At 41.3% G+C, this 10,828-nt stretch overlaps 1 protein-coding gene across 1 annotated transcript in view; it reads left to right on the forward strand.

Annotated features, from left to right (window-relative positions):
- The window catches only part of LOC124795929 (spondin-2-like), a 259,765-nt gene extending 249,457 nt beyond the window's left edge, over window positions 1–10,308 (forward strand). The window contains exons 8-9 of the mRNA XM_047260010.1: window positions 9,783–9,948; window positions 10,242–10,308. Coding sequence (XP_047115966.1) covers window positions 9,783–9,948; window positions 10,242–10,308 — 233 coding nt within the window. The remainder of the gene's footprint in view (window positions 1–9,782; window positions 9,949–10,241) is intronic.
- Window positions 10,309–10,828: the final 520 nt, after the last annotated feature.

A 10,828-nucleotide genomic window follows, 5' to 3' on the forward strand; every position in this document is an offset into this window, starting at 1 on the left:
GACATATGTCGATTGCCTAGATTGCAAGCGACGACATACTATGTCTATGTCATTATGGTGTTTTCATGATGTTTGTTAAAATGTTTTTAAACATTATTTAGTTGTATGTATCCATTTAATAGTAGACCGGTTCACACTACATGACTTTTTAATTTGTTACCTTTATGACGTGTGTCGACGAGTTGTTTTGAACATTTATATATTTGATTTCTTGCTGATGATGTTTACTGCAACATTCTACACCATCTGACTAATTCTGTTGTATTTTGTTTTATGATATCATGTAGATACTATTAGATAATGGCCTTAGGGACTGAAACTGGTCGTAATTTAAAATGGAAATTAAAGTACAAGTGGTGCTGACATTTTCCTTAAAGAATTTCTGCTCTTAGAAGTAGGTCAACATGAGTTTGTTAACTTTTTATTTTGATACTCGTTTTCCAGGCCTCTCCATGGAATATTAATACAGTTTCACAATCATTGGGGCGGGTTCTCCAGTGGTTGTTTACTCAACTGTCAGCGCTCCAGAGCAAATCATCAACAAAGATGTCAACTTTTGGCCAAAAACTCATGACATTTATTTGTTAGAATCTCATATTCTTACATCCAATCGCATTGGACAAACGTCCAACTCAGAGGTATTCGTAAAGACGGTCCCAATAAAAATAATTTTAAAATCTTTAAACATAAATTGAATACGAATAATCTGTACACGTATGCAAACAGAAAGGTTTTAAAGTTTATGAACGCAGGTCATAAACGTTCGATATGTTCTGCTCCTGCTGCACGACAAACATCTAAGTGCTAGCTGAAAGTGGGGAATTGGACATCCAGTTTGTTGTAAGTGTTTATCGTTTTCCGCATCGAATCTTAGACAAAATTCCGTCTGCATCGAATTTGCCGACTTACTTCGACCGAACTCAAGAAAGCAGAAAACCTTGTGTTGCCGGCGAGGCGTCTTACAATTGATTGCTCATTGGCGCGGATACTCCAGCGGTTGTTTACTCAACTATCAGCGCTCTAGCCATGGTACTCGAAATTCTAGATCCTTTTCTTTCCATGGATGTGTGTTACTGATATCCAAATGATATATCGTTAAATAAAAATTATATGTGTCCGGTTCATCTTTTTGAACAACTTTGTATTTTATTAATAAATTGTTGATATGATGTGGAAGCCTACAAAACTATATGAAATACTCTAACGATGACCCAGCACATTCGGGATACAGTGTATAGCTAACGGAGGGTATTTTGAACATTTCGTGCAAGACAGAGATTCATGTGGGATAGTTGCTTCCTGTTCCTATGTTCCTACCTGTTCCGCATAATGGAAGGACTATAAAGAGTTACAGAAAACGAGTTCTGACATGGAAATTAGCTTTTCCCGAACGCATCACCATATAACATATTTTCTTCTTCTATATGAGGAATGTGTCCTGGAAGTGTGTCCATGCTCTTTTGTTGTACCCTGTCTAAAATTGAAGAAATAACACAGAGTCAAAGATTTATCATCGATATAAAATGTAATTATGACTTGTTCTGTTAAATAATTACAGTGACATCACTCTTCTCAAGCGAAATAAATTATGAATTCACAGTTTCTGAAAACCATCACTTCAGTGTCTAACCAAAAATACTAAATTCATCCACGTGGTCGTTAACGAACGAGTTTCTTCAGCGCACAATAAAATAGCCGTTACCGTAAACTCCGTGGCGAAGTTGGTGAGCTACCACTGAACGCTATCTGCGATTCTGCGTCGTCGCCAAGCCAGCTTTCAGAAGCGTCAAGGTCATCCCGCGGGTATTGTTTACGGTAATATCCGTCCACCCGCTCAATAAACGTGGCCACCAGATGGGAGCATGAGCGTTTCCAGTTCCCGTTTACACGTAGAGCTTTCGTTGACGATCATAAACAAACACAGCACTGTTTCTGAAACACTCATTTGTTTACAGACATGCGGTGGAAACATGCTTCCTGATTTTTTTTATAGGTATTTGTAAACATAGCTGTCATTACGACAGCAGTCAGAGACCCTCTCGATTAACTACGTGTTTCGCTGCTTCAGCTGTGCTGTAGAGGATGTTCAGCGTTTCCTATAATGCACGCACGGGGATTACAGAGGACGCTTGGTAATAATTAAAGATGTGAATTCTCGAGACCGCTCGCTTTTCCGTTATGCTGAAGTTGCAGTTACTTTCTGTTAAACAGCATAACATGCAAGGAGACGCAGTGCTTCCAACACACTACCACTTCACATGTGTACCGTACAGGAAAAAAAAAGTGAGATCCCAACTGGGCCCAACTTGGGAATTAACAAAAAACGAGTTTAAGCAAACTGATTTAACAAAAATGTCAATTTTCTTCAACCATAAAACGTGGAAGGAAAATAGTCGTCCATGAGTATTACAGTTAGTAATATCAAGAATCTGCGTGAAGTGCACTTTTTTGTACGACACGATGTAGAACTCATAAATGGATATAGTAATTGATCTTCTACTTTATTTTTCCCAAAGAGCTATTAACGACTGACAAACCTTTTCTACATCTCTGTCACTGTAATATCAGTGAATGAAGACAGCAATATGATCTGAGATGTTGTAGTTGTGGCACATTACTTGGCATTTCTGACACACTGGAATGAAAATGTGCCTACATCACTTGGAATTCAGTGAGTTAAATAATGAGCAGAGAACTCCTAACGGTAATCAAGCTTCTGTTGCCTTGATCACGCCAGAGTGGTGAGATGGACGTTGGGTAGGTCGCTAAGGTGTACATTGTGGTACTGACTTTGAGGTCCCAATTTTATTTTGTCCACATAATAATCGACCAGAATATTATTGCACCTAGGATACAGGGTACTTGATCAGCTTATTGAGAGTGAGCGTGTAACCCGGATTGACAGTGTATGCACAACTGGGGTGAAAGTATTGGCAGTGCAATGCACTTTCCTTAGTCATCACTGTACCTGTTTGCTGTAACGTCGCGGCGTGTTCCCGATAACGGCCAAGTGCAATACCATCGTGGTTGAGTAGTACATACGTTGATAGACAAATCCTCGGCGATCGTTGATATACTTATCTTTTAAATCTTTGCGTTCGTTGTCTCTGGTAGAAGTACAGGTTTTGAGTTTTTTCGCTGTAAACCATGAATACATTAAAGTATATTTTGTTGATTGTGTGAGTGGCTATTTTTCACTTGCTTGAACAGCTGATATCAATGACAATAAAATTTGTACAAGCTTAAATTAGTTTTGTCATAACGAAATCTATCTTACACAAAACCACTGAGCACTGCTCTCTAACACTTGCGAATGGGTGAGCATGCTGTGCTCCATACCCTTAGAAAGTTCTAAAATCTTACTCCGTACTTTTCGGCTACTACGTAAGAAAGTCAAAAAAACTGCAGAGAATTTGAATGGATTGGACTTGTCTCTGAACCACATAATGTTGACCGACAGTCTGCTACAAATTTTTTTTTCTACACGGAAGGCTTGCGTTTACTGGCTAAATGAGGTACGTTATTTAAAAAAAATGTTGCTTTTATTGTGGTTTGAAGCAGCTCTCCACGCTAAGGTATCTCGTGTAAGCTTCTTCATTTTTTGCATGATTTTGATATACTGATCCATGACTGGTTTTCGTATCGATTGTGATACACTGGTGTTCGATAACTAGGGGCTCCAAATGTCTTCCGATTCCCGGTTCTTCGAGTAGAAATGGTCTGCCATTCGTTCTTTGCCATTCAGATTTCTTTGAGAAGACGGGAAGTTTTTGTACGACCCAACAACTGTGACATGATGGGGAATTGTCACCATAATTTCCACCAATTGCACATGAATTGTTGCACCCTTGTTCTTCTTCTGAGGTAGAGAACGAACTACAACACGATACCCCAGTTCATCAGTGGGGCATGCCATTTCGTTTTGGCTTCTGTAGAACTAGGGAATAGAAGAGAATTGAAGCACTTGAGATGTGATGCTATAGACGAATGTTGAAAATTATGTGGACTGTTAAGGCAAGGAATGAGGAGGTTCTTGCACAATCGGAAGGAATATGTGAACAACACTGACAAGGAGAACGAGCAGGATAATAGGACATCTGATGAGACATCAGGGAATGACTTCCATAGTACTAGAGCGAACTGTAAAAGGCAAAAGCTGTAGAGGAAGACAGAGACTGTAATACATCCGGCAAATAACTGAGGACGTAGGCTGCAAGTGCTATCTGAGATGAAGAGGGAAGAGGTTGGCACAAGAGAGGAAGGAAAAAAAAGGAAGGAAAAAAAAAGGAGGAGAACGTACTACTGAAATGTGACTCGGGGATTTCGCTATGTAGCAGGTGTGTACTTGCAAATGAAATAAAAATTGCTTAATTTCTCCCAGGTGGTAGTTTAACTACGAGTATTATGACCATCCCTTGCAAGCTCCTTTACTTTTTAGACAGCGAAATCGAAATCATGATCACAGGTGCGGTTCTAAAGAAGGAGGAGGAGGGGGGGGGGGAGAAGGAGAGGGTTGTCACATATGTTACTGCTACACCTCCTCCTAATATATCTTGTCATTGCCGTCCTCGTCACTTGTAACGAGCCACAAGTAACTAATATTCATCAAAAATAACAATGCATTATTATTATTATATTAAAACATTTTATATCATTTGTTTCCATCAGTGCTCAGCACATTGCTTCAGTGTGACTTCCAAGAAATTGCAGTTCAGATACTAGCATAGCACAGATAATACGAATAAACGTTTCCTTCATGTTTTCTTTTGAATGCTGTTACCAACTATTGAATGTTATTGCCAACTGTAGCGTGTGTGTGTATGTGTGGGTGTATGTGTTATTTGGTATATGTTTCTGTAAATTTAATTGTTTATATGTGTAGCTGCAATTTTTTTAAAATTTTTCACTTGATATTAGTATTTTAAGCTTTTTTGTATTTTGCTCTCGTTTATCACCTGTTCGTTTTTCGCAATAGTTCTCTGGATATATGTGACCCTCTATGTTGCTTTTTTAAACTATTGCATATCTGTTATCATATTTAGCAGAGAGTTTATGTTTGTATGTATCTGGATAAATAACCATAATGAATGTCGTATTCCAATGCAAGGAAACTACCACATCCGGAAAGCTGTTGCAAGAAAGCAGCATATGATAAACGAAAGCAAAATACAGTATAGAAATATACATGGTGCTAGGAGTATAGGTACAGATATGATTGGTAGCTTAATATGTACCTACTTTAGTGTGTTACTTGCTTTTTCTCTGCGTCTTTGATAGTCTTCCTGCAAACACAGCAAATAGTTTACTACCTTCTGTTTTCTGCACACTTGCAACTGCACCGCGAAGTGAACTATGCTGTCAGTACATACTATTATGTCGCGTCCATGCGTCCATACTTCAATACCTGGCCTGCTGCCCTGGGGAAATTATATGGTAATGGCTCGCTTGTGCCACATTTTTTGGAGGTATCAACCAACCCAAAGACATACTACTCGTAATAGCTGTACTAGCCTGTTAAATGAAGTGAATAATGGCGTAATGTTGTTTACTACACTGTCCTTAGTCACAAATAGAAATATCGGCACTTACACCCCTAACACCTGTATGTATATAAAATGAAAAATTTGAAAAAAATTCAGATATACAAGTACAGACCCAATAAAACAGAAAGATATATCAACTGACACCTAAAACACACATGTGCACTTGCACACATATACACAGACAAAGGATCACACAAACACACACACACACACACACACACACACACACGCACACGCACACACACACTCAGACACAGACCATACATTTCAGACATTCAAGAATTGACTATGACATTCAAGAGTTGGCAATAACATTCAATAGTTACTAAGAAACTTTGAAAAAGAAATGAAGGAAGTGTGCGTCCATTTTGTCAGTGCTATGCTAGTGATAATTTGAAAGCATATATACTGCTTTAAAACCAAAAGAGAGCAGCAACGAGGAACTTGTAATCATGCGTTTGAAGTATTATTATGTTACATTAAACTAGAAAGTGCCAAAAGTGTCTCTAACCTGGAAGTACAGTTTCTAATACGTAAAAGAAAATACCATACACATAAATACATATATATTGCAGCCCACAGATGATGATTTTCAAAAAATAAAGCCTAATAGCCGACTATTAGTTGTAGTTCATTTTCTTGACTACTTTGTACTTTCAAAAATACATTAAGTTCTCAGCCTTTGATATTTTTTGTAATTAACTGTTGTGTAATTCGATTGTTTTTGTTATAATGTCGCAAATGGGCATAAGTCACCGTCCACCCCCGATAGGCGGCGCAAGTAGTGTTCTATTTTCGCAGCAGTAATGTAAGCCATTGCACCGATCAGTCTGATGTTGTTCATTGCAAGGTATACGTACCAAATGCTGGAACATTTTTTATTTTTTATTTTTGACTCGAGCATGTCTACTCGAAAACTTGACGACTGCTTTCTCGCAATATAACTTTACGTAAGTAACCTTTCTATGTTTCTGTCAAACGTTTTTCTATGCATTACCTTGTAGAGTTGTTAAAATTTCGTTCTGAAGAAGACATCCTTAGAGATATCGAAACCTAGGTCAGACTACTAAGAAATTACTTGCAACCCATTGGCTGTGTTATTTCTCCATTCTAATTGCATATTGCATGATAAAATTGGTTTCATTCAGCTGCACATTGACGTACCTCACGTGACAAGTATCCACCTTATATCACACGCGGCTGAGGATTATTTTTGAAGGTGACAGGACAACAGAAGTTATAGGTACTTGGGAATATCATGATCACCCCCCACCCCATCAACCTGTATTCTCACCTGCCAACATTTTTCGTTATTTTCATCATTCATCAATCTTCTACCTGGTTTGATGTTGCCCGCCACGGCGACCAATTCATCTAGGAATATCACTTGCAACCTACGTCCTCAATTATTTGGTAGATCTATTCCTATCTCTGTATTCCTCGACAGATTTTGTCTTCTACAGCCTCCTGTAGTACAATGGAAGTCATTCCCTGATATCTTGTCAGCGTTTTCCACATCTTCCTTTCCTCCCCGATTCTGTGCAGAAAAACCTCCTCATTCCTTATCTTATCAGTCCACCTAATTTTCAACATTTGTCTGTAGTACCACGTCACAAATGCTTAGATTCTGTTCTTCTCCGGTTGTCACACAGTCCATGTTTCGCTACCGTACAATTCTGTGCTCCAAACGTAGATTCTCAGAAATTTCTTCCTCAAATTAAAGCCTATCTTTGATGGTAGTGGACTTCTGATGGCCAGAAATGCCCTTTCTGTCAGTGCTGGTCCGCTTTTGATGTCCTCTTTGCTCCGTCCGTCATTGGCTATTTTACTGCCTATGTGCAGAATTCCTTAACTTCATCTACTTCGTGACCAACAATCCTTTCTTCGATTTACTCTGAATCCACTTTCTTTTGTTCGTTCCATTCAGCAGATCATGTAATTCTTCTTCAGTTTCGCTGAGGATAGCAATGTCATCAGCGAATCGTATGATTGACAGATTTCCACCTAGATTTTTAATCCCGTTCTTGAACTTTTATTTTCGTCGTTGCTTCTTCGATGTACATATTGAACCAAAAAATGGCTCTAAGCACTACGGGACTTAACTTCTGAGGTCACCAGTCCCCTAGAACTTAGAATTACTTAAACCTAACTAACCTAAGGACATCACACGCACCCATGCCCGAGGCAGGATTCGAACCTGCGACCGTAGCGGTCACGCGATTCCAGACTGTAGCGCCTAGAACCGCTCGGCCACTCCGGCCGGCTACATATTGAACAGTACGGGCGAAAGACTATATACCTGTCTTATACCCTTTTGTTATTCCGTTTTGACTCTTGCACATATTGTATAGTACCCATCTTCTCTAAAGCTTGCCCGTATTTTTCTCAAAATTTCGAACATGTTGCATCATTTTACATTGTCGAACGCATTTTCCAGGTCGACAAATCCTATGAACGTGTCTTCATCTTTCTTTAGTCTTGCTTCCACCATCAACCGCAACGTCATAATTGCCTCTCTAGTGGCTTTAACTTTCCTAAAGCCAAACTAATCGTCATCTCACACATACTCAATTTTCTTTTGCGTCCTTCTGTATATTAGTCTTGTTACCAATTTGGCTGCATGAGCTGTTAAGCTAATTATTCGATAATTCTCGCACTTGTCAGCTCTTGCAGCGTTCAGAATTGTGTGGGTGATATTTTTTTGAAAGTCAGATGGTACATCGCCAGACTCATACATTCTACACAGGTCCCCCAATGATTTAGAAATTCTGAAGGAATATTATCGGTTCCTTTAGCCTTATTTGATCTTACACTACTGGCCTTAAAATTGCTACACCACGAAGATGACGTACCACAGACGTGAAATTTAACAGACAGGAAGAAGATGGTGTGATATGCAAATGATTAGCTTTTCAGATCATTCACACAAGGTTGGCGCCGGTGGCGACACCTAGAACGTGTTGACATGAGGAAAGCTTCCAAGCGATTTCTCATACACAAACAGCAGTTGACCGGCGTTGCCTGGTGAAACGTTGTTGTGATGCCTCGTGTAAGGAGAAGAAATGCGTACCATCACGTTTCCAACTTTCGTAAAGTCGGATTGTAGCCTAACGCGATTGCGATTTATCGTATCGCAACATCGCTGCTCGCGTTGGTCGAGATACAATAACTGTTAACAGAATATGGAATCGGTGGGTTCAAGAGGGTAATACGGAAAGCCGTGCTGGATCCCAACGGAGATGCATCTTATCCGCATGGCTGTAACGGATCGTGCAGCCACGTCTCGATCCCTGAGTCAACAGATAGAGACGTTTGCAAGACATCAACCATCTGCACGAACAGTTCGACGACGGTTGCAGCAGCATGGACTATCAGCTCGGAGACCGTGGTTGCGGTTGCCCTTGACGCTGCATCACAGACAGGAGCGCCTGCGATGGCGTACTCAACGACGAACCTGAGTCCACGAATGGCAAAACGTCATTTTTTCGGATGAATCCAGGTTATGTTTACAGCATCATGATGGTCGCATGTGTGTTTAGCGACATTGCGGTGAACGTACATTGGAGGTGTGTATTCGTCATCGCCATACTGGCGTATCACTCGGCGTGATGGTATGGGGTGCCATTGGTTACACGTCTCGGTCACCTCTTGTTGGCATTGGCAGCACTTTGAACAGTGGACGTTACATTTCAGATGTGTTACGACCCGTGGCTCTACCCTTCATTCTATCCCTGCGAAACCCTACATTTCAGCAAGATAATGCAACGACCGCATGTTGCAGGTTCTGTACGGGCCTTTCTGGCTACAGAAAATGTTCGACTGCTGCCCTGGCCAGCACATTCTCCAGATCTCTCACCAACTGAAAACGTCTGGTAAATGGTGGCCTAGCAACTGGTTCGTCGCAATACGCCAGTCACTACTCTTAATGAACTGTGGTATCGTGTTGAAGCTGCATAGGCAGCTGTACCTGTACACGCTATCCAAGCTCTGTTTGACTCAATGCCCAGGCGTATCAAGACCGTTATTACGACCATAGGTGGTTGTTCTGAGTACTGATTTCTCAGGATCTATGCACCAAAATTGCGTGCAAATGTAATCACGTGTCAGTACTAGTATATTATTTGTCCAATGAATACCCGTTTATCATCTGCATTTCTTCTTGGTGTAACAATTTCAATGGCCAGTAGTGTAAATCCTGCTGCCAGTACAGCGTGTTATAAGAGCGTGTATCTGCCGCAGGTGGACAGCACGGCGTGAGGCGGCTGGCGGCATCGCGCTGCGTGGTCGGCGAGTGGAGCGACTGGTCCGACTGCAGCGCCTCTTGCGGAGCCGGCGAGTCGCGCAGGAGCCGCGCCGTGCTGAGGACGGGCGCTCGGCCGTGTCCGGCGCTGTCCGAGGCGCGGCCGTGCGCCGGCGTCGCCGCCTGCACGCGCCGCTTCTTCTCCTGGTGACCGGCCGCCCCCGCCGCCGCCCCCGCTCTCAAATCTCCCACCGACCACTGCCACCGCTGGCGACGCACCTCACCGTGGCCGACCGATTTACTGCAAACGAGGCACAGGCTGGAGAACTGCAGTCGAGGCAGTCTCCTTACTCCATCGACGAACTGTAATGTGGCTGTTTACTACTACGTCATCGCAATGCACGTTTTACAGAAATCGTTTAGAATTTAATTTCGTCACGTTCCTTTTTCGTTGTCAGGATGAAATTGATGCGGATATCAAGCATCGTGAATAGAAATAAGGAAGATAACTGTATAGCTATTTAACTGCACTAATTACAGACACGCTGGAACCAGGCACATTTTGCATCACACCGTTTATGGTCTTGGTCGAAAGCGAGCTGAATAACACTTCACTTCAGTAACAGGGGTCACCTGGCACAAGGACGTGACACACACCTGTCGTACGTCGTGTCACAGCCCCATCGAACAAATACCACAAAAAGTAGTGAAAGGATTTGTTCCTGTCCAGCATTTCTAGTTATTTTTCTAAATCGTTTTTACAGGATACAATCGATGTTGAAAACGTAATTGTCCTGTTCATCGAAAGAAGTCGGTGATTCTCGAGATTAGAGCAGATCTTTGCATACACGTTTCCTGTCAAAATTATAAATAATTATAAAAAATGCAATGTTGAATAGATCACTAAGTGCGCTTAATGTCACCTTCGCTCTCTCTTCTTCTTCTTCTTCTTTCTCTCTCTCTCACTCTCTCTCTCTAGTCACTGTCATCATCGCAGCCACTAAACTGGTTTTTCACACTATCTCAGGTGGCCGCCAATCACTTG

The sequence above is a fragment of the Schistocerca piceifrons genome, chromosome 4 (genome assembly GCF_021461385.2).
Source record: "Schistocerca piceifrons isolate TAMUIC-IGC-003096 chromosome 4, iqSchPice1.1, whole genome shotgun sequence".
Classification (NCBI taxonomy): Eukaryota; Metazoa; Arthropoda; class Insecta; order Orthoptera; family Acrididae; genus Schistocerca; species Schistocerca piceifrons.